Genomic DNA, 20,581 nt, shown 5'->3' on the forward strand with positions numbered 1-20,581 from the left:
TCAAAGTACGAATTATGCAACGTCTTGCAGCAGCCTTTGTCATGTGTTTGTCCGTGTTTTGTGGGCGTGTCTTGGGGGGGCAAACCAATGGTGGAAGAATTTTTAGATCCTTCACAAATGTAGGCTAATACCAAAGTTACCTCAGAAAAATGTATAAACAAAGTATTAACATCAACATGTATATAAAAGCAAAAGTATTTTTTTACCTATTCTGAAGTTCCCTCACAGTAGCCTACTTACCCACACTTATGGGTATTACCGGTCAATAAACTGACATGCTTTATATGCAAAACATATATAGGCCTATATTGGAATACGATTTTGCAAACACGAGAAAAATGAGCACTAAAATTAAAAATACTCAGGTAAGGTAACAGTGTGGCAAAACTGTATTTAGGCCTCATTTTGAATCAAATTAAATGTGCATCTTTGACAGATATATGGCCTTTAAAGCCGGTCTACCACATATTATTTCTCGTTTTCATAACCTTGCTGTTCATCACGCTGCCTGCTTTTAACAACATGAAATAGACAAGGTGTTTTTTCCCCACTGAGATCCAGGGGATCCAGCGGAGAGGTCAGCAAAGGAATCTTTCTCCTACACACGCTCTTTCAGCTTGGCCTGCAAAGTGAAGTGTTTGCTCCCTCTGCCGGATCAGCGAGTGCATAACCATCAACTGTGGTATGGACATTGAAAAGGTTAGCGTATCAAATGTGCATTAACATTTTTTATTTTCATAACAATAACAAATCTGTGGAAAAATATGCGCATGAATGACAGAATGAACAGTTTAAAGGTATAACGTTAACTTTACAGCGTTGTTGAACCTGTATTACTACTATCCAAATTAAACAAATTCAAAATTTACCGAGATATGACACTGTAAATTTATGGGTAATTGAACCAAAATTATTTCAAGAGAGCAATACAGTCACTTGATACCATATTTTATCAAAATACGAAAACATTTACTTTAGAACAGACTTGTTGGCATGCTAAAGACACTCACAAGTCAGGCAGCTAGAAGGACAGTCCGTGGAGGTCCTAAATCTTTTAATGCGCACATGCGCAAAAGAAAATTTCTCTTTCTCGGTGGGCGCAATGGCGGACGCAGAGTGAGTGTTTGCCGCTGTATCAAAATCTAAGCACATCCAACCTTAAAATAGTTATCTTCGCTAATTTTACATCCTTGATAGATTGTTTAGTTTATATATATCATAATCCTGCTAATATTGTTTAGGATTGTGATTATTACTGTTTTTATACATACTTCATGCCGACTATGTGTAGTCAGATGATAGAGTACAACATGGCTGTCTCTAGCCCTCATGCACCTATTAAGTAGCTATTTCTACGCTAATAGTAAGAACAAAGTTAGGAATTGACTGTTAAATGTTCGTCGATTTCTATGTTGCCTTTAATGCTACGTAGACATGTAGGCTGATGTTCAAAACAACAAACCTGTATGGAAGCCGGTTAAAGACAGGTTAGCAAGCTAACAGCTACGAGGCGCTATGATGACACGTTTTAGTTCAGCAAGTGAAATGTGTGAATGGATGATATTGTCTTTGTGTTTACTAAAGGGTCATTGTTACTTTTAACCATTTCAACAGAAAAAAAGTTCCCGCGGTCCCTGAGAGCCTTTTGAAAAGGCGAAAGGCCTTCGCCACCATGAAGGCCATGCGTGTCAAGAAGATACTGGCTGAGAAGAAGGTAATTTTAAAGCTGCACATTCGAAGAACTCATGTTTGACTCCCGGATGTTTTTATGGCTGAACATGTCAGTTTTACCAGCCCTGGTCCTTGGTCTGACTGAGGATGTTTTTCTGATGTGATCATAGGCCCGCAAAGTGACCAGGAAACTGATCTACAAGAGGGCTGAGAAGTACCACAAGGAGTACAGGCAGATGTACAGGCGTGAAATCCGCCTTGCCCGTACTGCTCGCAAAGTAGGAAACTACTATGTACCAGCTGAACCCAAACTGGCCTATGTCATCAGGATCAGAGGGTGAGTAGAGTTTATCCGGCAGTAGAACTGTCCCAGTTGTCAGACAACATGGTCACTAACATTTATATGGATTGCAAGACAAATTATAATCAAGCTGTTGTATAGACTGGTGAAAACTTCATGTTTATGCTCACAGCTTGTGTTGCATGCCTAGGGATTGGAAACTCGTCGTCATAACCAAGTCTGGTTTTACTATAGTATTCAGCCTTTTAGTGAAGTTCATCCCAAGCTCCTGTTGCTACTGCGGCCACACCTTGCGAGCTAGATCAAATAGCTTTTTGAAACTGCTCTTTATTTAGTGATATTCGAGTACATCAATTGCATCAATTTAGCATCTAATGGCAGCATCAATGATGTATATAAGTTAAGGAAACTCTTTGGGTGCGGGGTGTTTAGAAGGCAAGTCCATTCACTAATGCCTAAATGTGATTAATAAAGTAATCCATGTAAATGTTGTGCTTCAACTTGTGTGGTTAATGATGTACACTCTTTCCCCGACTTATCGACTATGGTGAAACAGATGTTTTAATAAGCCAATTATAGTCTGAAACCACAAACGATGCTGTAATTTGAAAAAACTTGACCATGCAGTTAAACCGCATGCTAATGAAAATCCTCCATTTGTTTTCCAGTATTAACGGCGTCAGCCCCAAGGTCCGCAAAGTTCTGCAGCTGCTCCGTCTGCGCCAGATCTTCAACGGTGTGTTCGTCAAGCTGAACAAGGCTTCCATCAATATGCTCCGGATTGCTGAGCCTTACATCGCTTGGGGGTAAGTCTGTTCTTATTGTTAAATATAACTAAAGAATATATATATTCTCATCCAGAGTCTGAGTTTATAAACAGGAATATGATTGCTAAGCAAAGAATATTGGTGTTGAGTTAAACTTCTAAGGAGATGCTTGTCTGGAATGTGGTTAATGATGCTCAACTTTTTTCCCCATCATATCGACCATGGTGAATACTGACTGATACTAAGCCAGTTTTGTCTGAAACCACATTTCATGACTTGACAGTAGTTGACAAATGTGCAGTAATTGCACATCTGTATTTTTGACAACATATTAATTTTGCTCTGATGTTGGATAATTTATGTTAACATATTTAATGGTGTGAATTTCTTGATGGTGGTGAAACTGTTTTGATAAGGACTGTAACATCAGTTCTTTACATGAACAGGTCTCAATGATGTCACTTTACATCTGCTTTTTATTTTGAACCCATAAAAAATATAACCATTTATGTAATGCACTCAATGCTGTTATTTTGACTTCAATCACTGTTTGTCTTTTGTGTATCCATAAGCCTTTAGTCTCTAATTACATCATTAGATCCAATCTCTGTCTGTGTGGTGAGAAGCACCACAGTGCAGTTGGTTGGACATGCTCCCTACTGCCATTGATATAGTGATTGGGTTTGTCTGTCTGGCTACATCTGAGTGATGATGCCAATACCAGAAAACTTCATAGTTTTAGTAAATATCCACCATCATATGTAGCAGTTCAGTGGCACTTTTGGTATCGTTTGGTGAAACACATGATAAATATTATACTTGGCCTTGTATCATCTGAAGTTGTTCATTAGCTCTGCTTTGAACCTGTGTTCACACTCAAACTGCTCTGGTGCTGCATGAGCTCTTACTAAGGATAGGTTTTTCCTTAAGTTACATAGAAATAATCATACACACAATATCAATGCTTTTTTTTTTTTTTTTAATCTGTTCTAACATAGTTGGAGTAAATTTATATAAATTTGAGGACAAGATGAGAAAGTATAAATTCTCTAATCGTGCTGGAAAGATATTACCCATATGAAACGCTTATGATGTTGTGAACTAAATAGTTTTTACTGTTTTGAGCTCATTTCATAATGTCTGTGACCTACTGCCCCCCCAGATACCCCAACCTGAAGTCTGTGCGTGAGCTCATCTACAAACGTGGCCATGGCAGAATGAGGAAACAGCGCATTGCCCTCACAGACAACGCTCTGGTGGAGAAGGCTCTCGGTATGTCATTTTACCACTTACTTAAAAAAAAAAAAAAAAAATTTAAAAACTATGTAGCAGTGTTGAGATGAAGATACCTGATGTATCTTCTTCAAGACTATTATTCAACAAGAGCATTATTCCTCAGGGAGTAATAACTGGTAACAGGGTTCGCTTTCTCTCTGGGCTTGTTAATTTTATACAAGACAGTGGCTGTGTCTCAATTAGTGTACATCTGTACTCGATTATTTAGGTATAATTTTGTGTTACTAGTGCTATAAATATCAGTTTCAAAATCAGACTCGACTTTATACACTGTTAGATTATGGCTTATTGTTACATGTGGTTAATGATGCACACTTTTTTCCCCGTCTTATCGACCTTGGTGAGAAAACTGAAAACTAAGCCAGTTTTGTCTGAAACCACATGCCAGTCTAACTTTACAAATACGATGTATTGTTTGTTACTGCTTTAGTTCAACCTCATTGAAACTTTGTTTCACAAGATTAAATGTTGCATGTCAACATTTAAGGGTCTGGCACACTTTGCCTGATAACTTCGTAGACATCGGAAATGTTGGGATACAAAGAATTCGGTCTGGGTTAAATGTACCGTTATTTTGCTAGCCATTAAATCCAAAATTGCCCTAAACATACAGGCTCAGACTTAGATTTTCTTAGTAATCATGTGTGGTATCAACTTTTCCCTTGTGACTTGAGTTGACTTTTTCTAAGTAAAGGTAGTGGAGTGAAACATTTGTTGTGCAGTTAAAACATCGTTTTTTCATCTGCAGGCAAATACGGCATCATCTGTGTTGAGGACCTCATCCATGAGATTTACACAGTTGGAAAGAACTTCAAGCCCGCCAACAACTTCCTGTGGCCCTTCAAGCTGTCGTCACCCCGTGGTGGTATGAACAAGAAGACCACACACTTTGTGGAGGGAGGAGACGCTGGCAACAGGGAGGACCAGATCAACAGAATGATCAGGAGGATGAACTAAAGTTATGGTGAGTTGTAGGAACGGTTGCAGGTCTAAAAGTAGGTTTGTCATTAGATGTGGTTAATGATGCATATTCTTTTTTCCCCATCTTATCGACTGTGGTGAAAAACAGCTGAAAATAAGCCAAAATGTCTGAAACCACATGTTAGCCTTTAAAACTTTAAATCACCCACTACAGATGTTTTACTCTGTGCAAGACACAGGTAACAAGCAATGTAAGGTCACATCTAAATTGGTTCAAACTTTTTCAAAAGCTGATGAGATGCTTTTAACTTATATGGCAATTATTATTATTTTTATTTTTTTCAAAAGATCTGGAATAAAAGTGCCTAGTAATAAATGATTCATGTAAAGTTTGTCTAATTGTTTTTGTTTTTTATTTTTCAGGTTTTCAAAGGACTCAAAAGTTGTACAATAAAAATCTGGGAAAAAAAACAACCTGTCTTGTCATTAATGTGATTGTGCCATGAATGCATCAGTGTGCTATTTCGTGTATGTATAATATGTATTTTAATTTGGTATTTAGCAGAGTTATCTACTTCCCCAGCAACTTTAATTTGGTAATTAGCAGTGGTAACTATATATATTCTCAAGAGTATCAAAGCTAAGCGACACCTAAAATACCAGGGAGTTGCCGACAGACAAATTATCAATGCTATATAAAGCATTGGTTTAGCATTTCTGTAGATATAATGAAGCATAAATATAAAGGACATGAATTGTAAACTGTATGAAATTGTAAAAGGATTAACATATACCGAAACCACTAATGTTGATTAACGTACAATAAAACCGCTAGTCTTCTGTATGATACAACTAGGTGAATATGAACTAGCTCTAGCCTATATTAACAGTACAAAGATCTTGTGTTGAGCAAATTGTTTCGTGTAAGTATAGCAAAACCACTGGTCCTTACCATGACTGAGACAATGCAGTAAAGTGGAAAGCAAACTGACTAGCTGGCTGGTATGTAAAATAACGGCTCCAAGTACGTTGTTGGCAATTTTTATGAACCCTGTTTCCATGGTTACGCGGTGACTCGGTAGCGTTTACCACCTGGGATGACTGGTATGAACCAATCTACCGTTATCATGTCCAGGTGCCGTAGTTTTGCTCAATAACGAGGTTATGTCTAAAAGATGGTTGTATGGTAGTACCAACATGATGACTTTCCAGGTTAACGCATCTCTACCTACCGCAAAGGCTTTAATATCAGAGGGGAGCTCAAATTGCAGTCACCGCGGCCCTGATGCGGCTGGATATTCAACATACAGGAACTTCAGGATGGGAGCGGGTGGAGGACAAGCGGTTTTCCGGCAAAATGATCATATAAGGAGGAAATTTCCTGTGATACAGCCCTTGAGCAGTGAGTAAGCGTGGTCCATGTATGTGCTAAATTAATTTAGATGCAGCTAGCATAACGATATGTCACAAGAATGCTGAACAGCGTTCATCTTTGTTCCAGAGTCCAGGGATGGGAAATCCTTGGTTAGCGGCTACAGAATTGGAGGGTAAGATGTGTCAACATGTTTCCAAGAGCTAGAAATACCACTACATTCAGTAAATGTAAATTTCATCAGTAAACGTGGTACTTAATGGTTATGGTTGTTTTTTTCTGCGCCGGCATGACGCCACTATACCAAAAAATACATCAAAAATATCCATCCATCCTATAATATATTTCTCAGAATATCAGCTTTTCTCCTGAGGCCTAGCTTCCCATCTCCATGATGTGTCAATTTAAAATCCAGTTTCAGCTTCTGGATGTCGTAGGTGTTGCTCACAATAGGCTTTGCCAAAAAAAAGAAGCAAGGTAGTTAAGTGGTTATACATAAAATAGTAATGGTATGACACTTCATAAAAGATGAAGAAGAAGAATAGCCGACAGAAATAACATGCTCTATGTGTCCATTCAGCCATTCCAGCACACACCTTCGAAAAGGCATACACCTGTTTGAATATGTCTCCTGGTATGGCTGATAGTTTTTTCTTTTTTCAAACCTTGTGTAGGTCACCTAACTTGGCCAAAGATGACAACATGCAATCAGAGAACACAGACCCAGAGGACATCAGTGGGAGACACTTTCTCTTTGATAAAAAGAGTAAGAATTACCCTTTCTTTGATACAGTTGAGAGGATATTGAGAAGCTTTTTTAATATATATTTTCTCACTCAGAAATTTACAGATCACATTTAACCTAAAAACTGAATTGGTTTTTTTTTTGTTTGTTTTTTTTTAAAGTGGATACTCATTGGATTTAATGCTTGTCTCTGGACTGTAACCTGACAGCCAGTAGATGGAGTTGTCATCATACATAATGAACACAGGTCCTATTTCAGTGACTGCAAGTATAACGTTAGATACTTGAGAGCAACTTATGGATATTTACGACTTAAGTATTTTTTTTGCCATTTTTCTTTTTGTTTTAAAATATTTTTTAACATCGCTTTTGAAAACTATTTTCCTCTCATCAGATGCTAGTTCTGAATGGCTTAATATGATTATTTTTAGCTGCAAGGTTAGAGAGGACCAGAACTGTGATTCCTCCCCTGCCAAGAGACTACCACGTGCACAGACCTGGCAACCTGCATCCCTTCAGCCTCTCCAAGGAGCTTTCCCACAGCCATGCAGGGCGGCCCTTCACCCTGGGGTAACCAGTGGATTAATGTCACTCAGTCCTGTAGTTGTAGCTGTACTCTTCATAGCATATTTCTGGAGACAGCTGCACAGATTACAGTAATTATACTGAACCACTGTTCCATTTACAACAAATTACAAGAATATGAACAAAGAAAACAGCAGCCAGACACAATTAATATTTTGACACACATAATTTATCTGTCACAAACAGAAGATTTCAAGCTGCTTGCTTTTAATATTTGATATTCTGGTAATGTCGGTGCATGATTACAGCTAAAGTATCATCATGATTTTTATTGCACAATAATGAGATCACAATTATTTATCACTTAGTCATCCCTTTGTTGGAACATTTTAGTTTAATGACACTTAAATGTTGTAAAATGAATGAAAGCTGTCATTGCTTTCATATAGTATTTGACCCTATTAATATAATATTCAAGAATATTGTCTTTTCACACGAAATGAAGGGTCTTTTTAAACCTATAAATAAAAAGCTGGAAGACACTCAATACAACAGATGTATTCCAGCAGCCATATGTGCAGCACTTTGTTTAATGTGCACTTCATTCTGTCTTCCAGATACCCTGAGAGATATGAGCTGAACACAAATCCAGCCATCCTCTTTCCTTCCACTTTAGTCCTCAATGGCAGAAACACCTTCTCAGTTGAAAACTGCAAGCTCAGCAGGTATTTTTGGCCTTATAAACTAAATCAGACCAAGCCAATCAATAGTTCTCTCAATTATTTCTCAGACCTATGCCTCCTCTGTTGTCCTTCTGTTCTGCAGGCCTAAGGTGAATTACCCAACCTACAACCTACTGACTGTTAAAGACAATCAGAAGGGTGAGTTATTTCAGTGCTTTGACAGTGAAGCCAAGACTTAATTGTATGCTTTTTCCATACTCAGGTATTTGTTGTGGTTCTAACACGTCAGGTCAGAAGGGCCCGTCTGTGTTGCAAGTGAAAAGGAGAGTCTAACCTTCAACCTGTACAGATGTTGATGACGTTGATTTACTGGCAGCAAACATGTCATTTTAATGGATTTTCCTTCTTCAAACAAAAAGCACAGATCCCAGGCCTCATTAGTGTCAGTTCAGGGTATCTTGTTGGTTGTGGTTCATAACAGAGTGGGACTAGGGGTCCCAAGGAAAAAGGGAGTGTTCAGTGTCCTTATTTCAGTTGTTTGCTCCAGTTTTAAAGTGCTTTTTCTTTTATTTTAACCACGCCACTGGTGCTACATTTTCTCTCGGATTTACTCCATTACACTGAAAGCACCAGTTACACTTAGGTTTTTTGTGAAGCACAATGTCATGAGGCAGAGCGAGGTATCCAAGATTTTACCCCTAATTAATATCGATGCCACTCACAGGATGAGGAAAGGTAAAAAAGAGAAGCAGGACAGTTAGAGATATGTTTTGAAGCAATCAAATAATACATGGATTGTGCAAACAGGCTTTTTATTTTCAATGTATATATCATATTATAGAGCTCATCCTATCTGTTATCCTTTCTCTTCCTTGCCTCTTGCCGTACAGGCCAGTCCTATCCAGACCCAGTGGTCGGAGCCTCGCGCTCTTTCATCCACAGGATATCTGAGCTGTCCTCTTTGGAGGCTGAGACAGTGAGACAAGAAAAGCTCAAGAAAATGAGGAAACCTAAAAAACCTCCATCCTGACAATCACCTTCTTCCCAGTCACACCGGTCAAGGATTAAAACTTTCGAGTCTGTGCCAACAACATCTGAACAAAATAAAACGTTTAGGGCACCGTGTTCGTTTCAGTGGCTTGTACTAACTGCTTGTTTATCCTCAGTGATATTAGTTTCCTGCTTAACATGGCTGGTCTTCACATTTTGGGACTTCTGACCCAAACCTCTCTCTTTCAGTGACCACATATAGTATTTACTGTGGTAAATTGCAGCATTTGCCCAACAATAAATGCTAATGATGAATATTAAATAAATTAAATATTTTTGACTCACAGCTCTATGTAGGTTTCCACTCAACATCTGGATATTTATTTGACCATTTTAATGGCTTGTAATGGCTGTTATGTAATACTGCCATCTTTCTTGCTGTATCATCAATATGTTACAGATGCTGTCTGGATTGGATCTCATTACAACAGTGTTTCAGACATTGCCGTTAATCAAACTCATGAAACTTTGTTAAGCCAGTGGAGTATCTATGTATATATTAAATAGTTTAGCGAAACTATTATTGTGCCTTGTAAAACGTCTTCCTGAAATAAAACCAATTTATTTTTCATATCGAGAGCTTTTTCTCTTTTGTGTGTCAGGTTTTTTTGTTCTCTTGCAGGCTAATTAAGGGAGTCTCACACTCCTTTTTGCACATACTCTACATACTATAGTAATCAGAATGGCTACAAACTGCAATGATACATAATCTGCATTCCATATCTATGAAACAGACACAAAACTGTGCCCCCAGATCCCAGAATGTGGAACTTCCCCACATAGCACATTGTTTTGTTGCTGTATAGAGGGCAGCTCATGTCTCTGAATAGTCTTGTTCATTGTATTTGACAAAGACAGTCAGAGCAATTGTCTTTTTCTGTAGAGAGAAATGAGAACTTCATTATGCACTATTATTTGAAAGATGTAGCAGCTAGGGTTATCATTTGTGCTCTTCTTTTTGATTCTGATCATTTTGATAGTGATTCACATTGACTCTTTTAACTTGTCTCTTCTCTAAAACACAACCAAAACTCCATCATAGTGTGACCAACTTAAGGGGACTAAGGTCAGAGTCATGATTATAGTATATGAGTCAAACTGTCATTCATGTAGATAATTGTGGATATAAAACAAACCTCAAATGAGCAAAAATTCACCTGCTGCCACTTGAGTGTGTAATATAGATCATATTATTAGCACAAGGTATGAAGCCAGATGCCACAGCTGCAAGCACAGCCTGAGGCAGTGGGTCCTCTATCTGTAATACTGTACTAACAGTACTACAAAAATTAAGAAAACCACAAACACACACACACACACACACACACACACACACACACACACACACACACACACATACACACACGTGTGACATAATTGTCAAAATCAAAACTGTGTTTATTATAAAGTCAAATTAGAAATTTGCAGCCCTTTAGACTTTGAGCTTTATGTTAATCCAGTGTTTTAACACAAAGGCATGCTGTCTATAAATATTAGAGACAGAAAAAGAACACAGTGGAGAATAAAAAGACTGAAAATGGAGGTGAGGATAGTCAAGGTAGTCATCAAAGTGTAGAAAGAGTCATCTGGATTCACATAAGATCAAAGATTTTTGGCCTCTATGTCACTTTGAAACTCAGCTGTCAACCGTATCCCTGTGATGTTGTCAAACGTCAGGCAGTGTTTGTATCCCTTCGTCCCTCTCTGTGGATTGTGAGGTGTACATTTCAGGGACACAAAGTGACCTAGAAACACAGAGCCATCCCCTTATTCATACTAAGTGAAGGGTTGTATTCACGCTCAAACGGAGGCCGGGTCTCCCTCTTCTTGCAGGGCTTTTACCGTCCTTTTCAAGTGTACTGAAACAAAATGACCTGGAACAAACAGTCAACAATGAGGTCTTTAATAAGAGCTGTACTGGGGCCTGCCAACAAGTGGTTTATCGTTTCACTGTAAGTCCACAGTACTTTAACCAGGACAAAAACAGACCAAGAGTACAGTACTCATTTTAATCAGCCAGTTTCAACACATAATGGAGCTGGTATTTTCTCATTCCCTAAAAGGTACATTTAAGCTTTAGGCACAGTTCCATTTTTTAAATGTTTAAAAAAAAGTTTTTTTCTACTAAGAACCAGTAACATGGTGTTATAAACGTGGAGTTTTCAATAAAAACGCAGCAGGAGAGGGAAGGGGAAGAGTATTTGCTTAACCAGTGCTATAGTGAAGAATAGCAGGTTGTGTTACTGTTTCACCTGACTTGATGTTGTGCCAGTTGACTCCATCAGCAGGGATCTGAGAATGTAGTCTGTCTGCCAAATTATAACTTTGCCAACACTTCAAATCAAAAATGCCCTAAATATGTTTGGGTCAGCATGAGAGGAAAGAGCCAGCTTGGGTCTTGGGATAAGGTATTTTATTACCTTAAAAATTCATGTGGATGATGTGTTGACGTTTAAAGTGCCGGTGCTCGATCTGAAGCTATGTCTGAATGAATTACAGTGATTTAATTCATTTAGATATACGTCAGATCAAGTCTAATTTACTTATAGAGAGCATTTAGAAACAGCAGCAGTTAACCAAAATGCATTACGGCAAAATTTAAAACAATTTTATTATGACATTAAAATTTTCAGGGGACCCAAAGGCAATTTCATAAAGGTGTCTTCAGCTTCAGATTTAAAAGTGGTGATAGACGGATCTTGATGTAGAATATGGACTGAGAAGATTGGAGATGGAGGGTGGTGCCAAACCACAGCAGAGACAATCTTGAAATCATTTCTATATTTCACTGTTAACCAGTGGAGGGAGGCCAGTACAGGAGAGATGTGGTCTGTCTTCTTGGTACCAGATTCCCACAGCTGCATTTTGAATCACCTGTGTGCAGTTGAGACAGGGAAGACTGACTGACTCCCACATAAAGGGAGTTGCAGTAGTTGAGACATGAGGTAATAAAGCATGTAAGACAGTCTCTAGATCTCTAAAAGTAGGAAAAGGTTTTATTTTTGCTATTGACTTTATGCGGAAAAAGCTGCTCCTCTAATGAAAGATTTGATTTGTTTGTCAAATTTTAGTCAGAGATGACTCCAAGATGAGGACAGAGACCACAGACAATTGGCCTTTTCGGTAAGGAAAATTTCAGAACCGTGAATAAGAACTTCTGTTTGGCTGAAGGAAATTTTTTGGCTATCCAGCATCTCCAAAAGAACTTAAAATATACTCAAGATTGTGAGTATAACTGGTTTCAATGGCACACACAGCTGCATGTCATCAGAATAGCAGTGATAAAGGATACTGAATTTCCTTGAAGACAGACCACGGTGAAAATAACAAAGGACTGAGGATGGAGCTTTGGGGTCCACCACAGGAGAAGGAGGATGAAAAATGATCTGTTCATACCTGATACAGAGCTTTGTTAGAGGAAAACCACTAAGAATGAAAATAGGGGGAACTATGTAGCTTACTTGGCCCTGCCTACCAGCACCTCCACAGCTCACTAATTAACACATGGTATCGCTGCAGTGCAGTCTTTATCAGGTGAGTCATGTCTCATATGTCATATTCTCTTCTCTAGAGAAATTTACAGAAAAGATCCCCTCCCAGCCAATAATTATTTCTAAAGCAATTATAGAGCATACAAGCTGCATGTGTCAACAGGAACTCTTGGTCCAATAGTAATCTGTGTCTGTGTACTCAAGTGGGGCACTCAGAGGTCAAATCTTTGTCTTTGCCAACAAATAAATGCAGAAAAGCCCAAAACTATGTCAAATCTATGGCAACAGAGCTTACTGTGTTGCAAGAAGTCATTCGTTTCTTTGCTTGTGCTCTCTGTCTAGAACCTCAAGATGATAAAAAATAGAAACCAAGATAATATTTACCATTTAAGAGTGTTTGCATACAAGTTTTTACAGCTGCCAGGTGGAGTTTTTATTCTATTTTCCTACCATAAATTCATAACCGCAAAACTGTGTTATTGCCAATTGTGAGTGAGATTTCAAAGCATGACTGAGAAATACTGCAAAATTATTCTCAGTGCCAGTCCCTGATGTATATCTTTTGTGTTTAATGATATTTACACACTTTGCCCTTGGCAGAGCAACACACACATACATACTCAGAAGTGTAGGGGCCTGACCTTTCCACTGCCCTCTGACATTTCATGATATGATTTATGAATACTATAATAGACAGCCGATATACTGCCCTAGGCAGAATTTGATTTGGCCAAGGGTGTAGGTTTGGTCTCAACTAAAAGGTTTATTTATTAACATATAAAATCTGAATTTACATTCAGAAATGCCTGTACACAAATGTAATGTGTGTACATGTGTAGAATTTGCATATATGAAATATATGTACATATGTAGTAAAATCATATATGTATATATAGTATAGCCTATATATGTAAAAATGACATGTGAAACCTGTTAGGAATTGGAACAATATCATATATTGGCATATTTGTTTAGCTAATAGAAACATGTATTTTAGTGTGCATGTTTATATTACAGGGTTATATTATAGACATATTACTAAAATATATATCCATCACAAAGCCCGTCAGTATATGTTCATTATATATGTAAATATAAAGGAAATAATATACAAACATATATGAATTTAATTAGAATGTTGTATCAATAAAGTTGCATTTTACTATGATAATTTCATATATGTTATAAACAAATATCTTCATATATACAGAGGATGTATATACGTTATAATTGACGCATATGGTGACATTACTCTTGATATAGGGACAAATGTCATATACATGTCATAGTATAGTGAGGCACAGAAAGGTCATAGTATAGTAAGGCATAAAAGCATCTTAAAAACATCATAGTATAGAGTAAGGCATAAAAATGTCATAGTAAGTACTATGGTAAGCACAAAAAAAGGTCTTAGTAATAGTAAGGCATAAAAAAATGTCACAGTATAATAAGGCATAAAAACGTCATAAAAACGTCATAGTATAGTAAGGCATGAAAAACCTCATACTATAGTAAGGCATAAAAACTGTCATAAAAACATCATAGAATAGTAAGCGTGGAAATGTCGTAGTATACTATGAAAACGGGATAGTATATATTAAGGCATAAAAAATGTCATAAAAAAGTCATAGTATAGTAAGACATTAAAATGTCATAAAAACGTCATAGTTTAGTATGGCATAAAAACGTCCTATTATAATAAGGCAAGAAAAAGTCACAAAAAAGTCATAGTATAGTAAGGCATAAAAACATCATAGTATAATAAGGCATACAAAAATGTGATATTATAGTAAAGCATAAAAACGTCATAGTATAATAAGGCATACAAAAATGTGATATTATAGTAAGGCATAAAAATTTCATAAAAATGTCATAGTTTAGTATGGCATGAAAAACTTAATTCTACCGTAAGGCATAAAAATGTCATAGTATAGTAAGTCTTAAATGTCACAGTATAATAAGTCTTAAGAAATGGCACAGTATAATAAGGCGGAAAATTTTCATAAAATCATCACAGTATAGTAAGGCATTAAAATGTCATAAAAACGTCATAGTTTAGTATGGCATAAAAACTTCATAGTATAATAAGGCATAAAAAACATCACAAAAAAGTCATAGTATAGTAAGGCATAAAAACATCATAGTATAATAAGGCATACAAAAATGTGATATTATAGTAAGGCAAGAAAACGTCACAGTATAGTAAGGCTTAAAAAATTATCATAAAAACGTCATAGTATAGTGAGGCATAAAAACGTCATAGTATAATAAGGCATAAAAAACATCACAAAAAAGTCATAGTATAGTAAGGCATAAAAACATCATAGTATAATAAGGCATACAAAAATGTGATATTATAATAAGGCAAGAAAACGTCACAGTATAGTAAGGCTTAAAAAATTATCATAAAAACGTCATAGTATAGTGAGGCATAAAAACGTCATAGTATAATAAGGCATAAAAAACATCACAAAAAAGTCATAGTATAGTAAGGCATAAAAACATCATAGTATAATAAGGCATACAAAAATGTGATATTATAGTAAGGCATAAAAACGTCATAGTATAATAAGGCATAAAAACATCACAAAAAAGTCATAGTACAGTAAGGCATAAAAACGTCATAGTATAATAAGGCATACAAAAATGTGATATTATAGTAAGGCATAAAAATTTCATAAAAATGTCATAGTTTAGTATGGCATGAAAAACTTAATTCTACCGTAAGGCATAAAAATGTCATAGTATAGTAAGTCTTAAATGTCACAGTATAATAAGTCTTAAGAAATGGCACAGTATAATAAGGCAGAAAATTTTCATAAAATCGTCACAGTATAGTAAGGCATTAAAATGTCATAAAAACGTCATAGTTTAGTATGGCATAAAAACGTCCTATTATAATAAGGCAAGAAAACGTCACAGTATAGTAAGGCTTAAAAAATTATCATAAAAACGTCATAGTATAGTGAGGCATAAAAACGTCATAGTATAATAAGGCATAAAAAACATCACAAAAAAGTCATAGTATAGTAAGGCATAAAAACATCATAGTATAATAAGGCATACAAAAATGTGATATTATAGTAAGGCATAAAAACGTCATAGTATAATAAGGCATAAAAACATCACAAAAAAGTCATAGTACAGTAAGGCATAAAAACGTCATAGTATATAAGGCATACAAAAATGTGATATTATAGTAAGGCATAAAAATTTCATAAAAATGTCATAGTTTAGTATGGCATGAAAAACTTAATTCTACCGTAAGGCATAAAAATGTCATAGTATAGTAAGTCTTAAATGTCACAGTATAATAAGTCTTAAGAAATGGCACAGTATAATAAGGCAGAAAATTTTCATAAAATCGTCACAGTATAGTAAGGCATTAAAATGTCATAAAAACGTCATAGTTTAGTATGGCATAAAAACGTCCTATTATAATAAGGCAAGAAAACGTCACAGTATAGTAAGGCTTAAAAAATTATCATAAAAACGTCATAGTATAGTGAGGCATAAAAACGTCATAGTATAATAAGGCATAAAAAACATCACAAAAAAGTCATAGTATAGTAAGGCATAAAAACATCATAGTATAATAAGGCATACAAAAATGTGATATTATAGTAAGGCATAAAAACGTCATAGTATAATAAGGCATAAAAAACATCACAAAAAAGTCATAGTACAGTAAGGCATAAAAACGTCATAGTATAATAAGGCATACAAAAATGTGATATTATAGTAAGGCATAAAAATTTCATAAAAATGTCATAGTTTAGTATGGCATGAAAAACTTAATTCTACCGTAAGGCATAAAAATGTCATAGTATAGTAAGTCTTAAATGTCACAGTATAATAAGTCTTAAGAAATGGCACAGTATAATAAGGCAGAAAAATTTCATAGAATCGTCACAGTATAGTAAGGCATGAAAAACATCATAGTATAGTAAAGCATAAAAACATCACAAAAATGTCTTAGTTTAGTCAGGCATAAAAAACATCATAGTATAGTAAGTCTTAAAAAACGTCATAGTATAGTCAGGCATAAAAAGTCATAGTATAGGAAGGTATATGTCTGTGTTGATAATTTTTTTCTGCAATGTGTTAAAATACATATCTATAGCGTTGTATGACAGCACTGTAGCCCGGAGAAAACTGGCCATTTGGATAGAAGACGTGCAGCAGCCCTTAATAAATCAATGTATAATATAACGACATGTAAAAATGTTAATTGGCAAGTGGTTAGTTACCGATCCTTCTCTATACGTTGTGATGTCTTTTATTTTACTTCACTAGGTCTACATTTATCTGACTGCTTTAGCCTTCAAATAAATAAATAAATAAATAAATATTAAAACTACAAAACAGTTTCCAAGCGAAGTACAGTAACACAATGTAATTATATATGGCGGTCTGGCAGTTCACTGTGGCATCTATGGGTACTAGAATGCTGGCGGTCCTACTGCTAAAGAAATACGTATATAAAGATCTCGTGGGGCATTTCAAGCGCTCTTGGGGGCCCCCTGGTGGCCACAGGGGCCCTAAGCAGCCGCTTAGTTCGCTTATGCCTTGGGCCGGCCTTGATGATAGATGTACCCTCTCTCCTAGTCATTATCATTACCTGAAAATTTAATCTCTCTCAGAGGTAGGGGTCAGCCCCATTCCCCTCCCACACGTCTTGCTTCATCTGCCTTCTGCTGCCTCTAATATCCGCATTGATTTACATACATATGGAACTATATGCCAAGATAGGTGACTGATGAGGGGACAGTTATCAGTGATGATGTCAGGGAAAAACTTTCATCCATATCACTGTCTTTGTTGTCATTACACTGGCGCTGTTCCAAGGCCAGCCAGCTTGCAGAGCTGTTGTCAGAGTGTCATCATTCCTCTCTGCTGCCATGGTCCTGGAGAAGTGCCTTATCATCCATAAAAGATCAAGCAGTAATGACCTGTAATGAATGGACCATCATTGGTGGGATGTACTAGATGGCTCATCATAATTAGACACTCATGTAAGTGTGGTGTGAGGAGCAAGAGACTAATTCAGGGCCATGATGTAAGCCTCAGGTACAGAGCAGGCATTGCCTCATACATGTAAGTACTGTATGTAGTTTTCATGTAGTTCTCTGTATTTTTTTTAACCTGGATTCACCTCTTCAGCCACACTTATTGGTTTACTAGCCTGCAAACTGTGATCTGATGACATGTTGTGCTCATCATTCACAAGAAATAACACATTATCTAATGCCACCACATGGACTAACTTAGAGGTAACACATAGAACTAATTTACACATAAACAGAAAATGTAGGAACTCTCCCGTGCAGAAACACACACATCCCAAATGTACCAATGTACACATAAAGGAAGGAGGTAGGAGATGGCTGAGCTATAAATTTGACGGATAGCGGACAAAGGCCTCCATTCATGAGACAGAAACTCGTGTATTTACTCATCAGGAGGAAACAAACTCGACTAACTCTTTAATAAAATATTTGGCTAAGGTTAAACACTTTCGAGGTCATGTCATTTCATTCAGGAAAGACTTTGTTCCGAGTCAACGAATAAACTTTTATTGCCTAGTGCAAAACAAGAGCAGAAAAGTGAGAGATGTGAGAGTCTTTAGCAGTTAGACCCCATCGTGATGTCATCATAGGGGGTGAGGCTGTGTCAAGTACAGGAGACCAACCCCAGGGGTCTAGACACTGGTGGTGGTAGTGGTGATGGGAAGAGGAGAATGCTGCAGATCTGGATGTAATATGGAGTGGTGTCTGATGAGCTCGACCTGGCACTGGATATGACCGAAAACACCGGTTGTCAGCTAATTACAAGACGTGGGGTGAGAGAGGGAGAGTGCAAGATTGAACTTATGCTTAGTTTCATTTTAGTGCAGATAAAAAAGTGTCAACTCAAAGAGTTAAAAGTAGAAGTATTAGTTGCATTGCTATTAGTTTATGTCAAATTATAGAGGCTTATTTTGCATTCAAGGTTTTTGAGACACTGTTCTCTATAATTCCCCACAAGGCAAAAATGTGTCTGTGCGTGGGTGATACAGAGAGGGTGTTGTCCTGGTCAGAGGTGACATCATCAGTGTACCTTTACAGCACGTGGCGAGGTTAGGTTAATTCTAGCATTTGTCAACAATGGTTTTGAAACTATAGCAACATAGGTCAGGCGTTACCATGGGGACAGCCAACGTTTGCATTCCACATATAGGCGAGAGCTAGAGTTCACCCTGTCGTCTCCTTAACACCCAGTGCAAGAAGTAAAGGCACGCACACCTCCATTGCTAACTACATCCAGTCAGTCTCTCTTTGTATATCCTGCTATCTCTGCTCTTGTGTTTGTCAAATAAGCTAAGTAGTGTGTGTGTGCATGTGATTGTCATGAATACAGTCACTGACGTGGCGGCTTGTGACAGAGTTGGAAGACCATAAACATTGTCTTAAGACACATTAACATTGGCTTAATCCCCTTTCCTCTCTACTCACATACACTAAGAAAACTCCAAGCAGGGTGTGTTTCTGCGGGAAGGCTGATGGTCTTTGACAAGTGCACAGTAAGGGCTGGAGATCCTGGGTTGGGGGCCTGTCAGATGTAAAACACACATGCTTTGATGTGCACCTCCAACGTGCTGAAGCCATAGCAAACTCATGCAGCTGTAAGTCTTGCATCAGTGGACAGATCAAATCAGCACTGAAAATGCACTAAATATGTGTGTGTTAGCCTTAGTGACCTTTCCGGGGCATCCTCTGTTTTACGCAAAATAAGGTATTACTAGACTCAAATTTACAAAATGAGATATCCGTAATTTGGGACACAGATATCTCGAAATGATTAAGAATAGGTTAATTTTTTAAAGAAAAGTATGGTCAGGATCATTTATCATTTAAAAATACATCATATTCAATATTTGTAAATGAACATTACCAAAACAGAGTGCAGGAGCTTTTTCTCCTGAGGTCAGTCTGGGTTCAACCTCCTCAAAGTTTAATATACACTGATTCAGACACATGCTCTTCAGTGATGCCGTTGCTGATGATTATGGTGAAGATGAAGGCTATTACTGTCGCTTGACCTACCTGCTCCATAGCAAGAAGAAGAATCAAAGAACCCAAAGAGCCCCCCCCCCCGCTCTCTGCAAGCTTGTTTTTCAAGACAGCAGAGGCAAAGTATCTAGGCTATTACAAATATCTGTTCCTTCTATAGCAGTAGGCATGGGGAGGCCTCATTCCCCACCACTGCTCCCTGCAGAGGCCTCATTTGTTTCCCATGAGATGGAAGAGGAACTGCTCAAATAAAAGCTGACCCTCTTTGGAGTTCACAGCATCCTCAGACATTCAGGCACCTTGAGCAAACACAACAGTGAAAAATGCTTTTTGCCGGGGCACTGCATAATTATGTATAATTTTGCCTATAATTCATAAGCATGACTTTTCATCAGTTACTGAAGCGCTGAACATTAGGTGCTGCAGTGATCAGGACAATTTATTTCTGCACCACATGAATTTAAGAGTACAAAAAGTAGCATGTGATGTTATTAGCTTTTACACACTGACATCTTCACAAAATTGCTTCCTCCTTAAAGCATGTCTTTCACTCACAGCAGCAAATCTAATAGTCCTGTTAATCAATCAACTGTCAGCGACAAGCCGCACCCTAATGAGATAAAACAATTAGCCTCACTAAGACTGTCACAGACAGGCCTCTGCTCAATTACAGAAATGAATATGTCATCTACTACAGACATGTCCTG

The 20,581-nt window shown here is 37.2% G+C and overlaps 2 protein-coding genes and 3 non-coding genes across 5 annotated transcripts; all 5 read left to right on the plus strand.

The window, feature by feature from the left end:
• The first annotated feature begins 1,035 nt into the window (after window positions 1-1,035).
• rpl7 (ribosomal protein L7) lies at window positions 1,036-5,430 on the plus strand. Its single transcript, XM_056364882.1, has 7 exons — window positions 1,036-1,116; window positions 1,615-1,714; window positions 1,842-2,008; window positions 2,641-2,778; window positions 3,902-4,011; window positions 4,784-4,999; window positions 5,380-5,430. The coding sequence occupies exons 1-6, from the start codon at window positions 1,058-1,060 to the stop codon at window positions 4,990-4,992; spliced, it is 783 nt and encodes a 260-aa protein (XP_056220857.1). The 5' UTR covers window positions 1,036-1,057; the 3' UTR covers window positions 4,993-4,999; window positions 5,380-5,430.
• Window positions 2,917-3,008, plus strand: LOC130161708 (small nucleolar SNORD12/SNORD106). Its single transcript, XR_008826188.1, has one exon. It is a non-coding gene; the product is annotated as a small nucleolar SNORD12/SNORD106 (small nucleolar RNA).
• On the plus strand, window positions 4,330-4,419 carry LOC130161709 (small nucleolar SNORD12/SNORD106). The gene has a single exon (XR_008826189.1). It is a non-coding gene; the product is annotated as a small nucleolar SNORD12/SNORD106 (small nucleolar RNA).
• Window positions 5,046-5,137, plus strand: LOC130161710 (small nucleolar SNORD12/SNORD106). Its single transcript, XR_008826190.1, has one exon. It is a non-coding gene; the product is annotated as a small nucleolar SNORD12/SNORD106 (small nucleolar RNA).
• A 481-nt stretch (window positions 5,431-5,911) lies between the features above and the next one.
• Window positions 5,912-9,902, plus strand: si:ch211-171b20.3 (uncharacterized). The gene is made up of 7 exons (XM_056364881.1): window positions 5,912-6,358; window positions 6,458-6,503; window positions 7,003-7,094; window positions 7,505-7,643; window positions 8,216-8,323; window positions 8,424-8,479; window positions 9,172-9,902. Exons 1-7 carry the CDS (start codon window positions 6,121-6,123, stop codon window positions 9,309-9,311), a joined length of 819 nt encoding a protein of 272 aa, XP_056220856.1. The 5' UTR covers window positions 5,912-6,120; the 3' UTR covers window positions 9,312-9,902.
• Window positions 9,903-20,581: the final 10,679 nt, after the last annotated feature.

Source organism: Seriola aureovittata, chromosome 20 (assembly GCF_021018895.1).
Source record: "Seriola aureovittata isolate HTS-2021-v1 ecotype China chromosome 20, ASM2101889v1, whole genome shotgun sequence".
In the NCBI taxonomy this organism is placed as follows: Eukaryota; Metazoa; Chordata; class Actinopteri; order Carangiformes; family Carangidae; genus Seriola; species Seriola aureovittata.

Coding starts and splice junctions, on each gene's coding strand:
- rpl7 (XM_056364882.1), top strand. CDS start 1,058: ATGCGCACATGCGCAAAAGAAAATTTCTCTTTCTCGGTGGGCGCAATG. Junction 2,779..3,901: donor GAGCCTTACATCGCTTGGGG/GTAAGTCTGTTC, acceptor CTGCCCCCCCAG/ATACCCCAACCTGAAGTCTG. Junction 4,012..4,783: donor TCTGGTGGAGAAGGCTCTCG/GTATGTCATTTT, acceptor TTTCATCTGCAG/GCAAATACGGCATCATCTGT.
- si:ch211-171b20.3 (XM_056364881.1), top strand. CDS start 6,121: ATGTCTAAAAGATGGTTGTATGGTAGTACCAACATGATGACTTTCCAG. Junction 7,644..8,215: donor GGGCGGCCCTTCACCCTGGG/GTAACCAGTGGA, acceptor TCTGTCTTCCAG/ATACCCTGAGAGATATGAGC. Junction 8,324..8,423: donor GAAAACTGCAAGCTCAGCAG/GTATTTTTGGCC, acceptor TCTGTTCTGCAG/GCCTAAGGTGAATTACCCAA.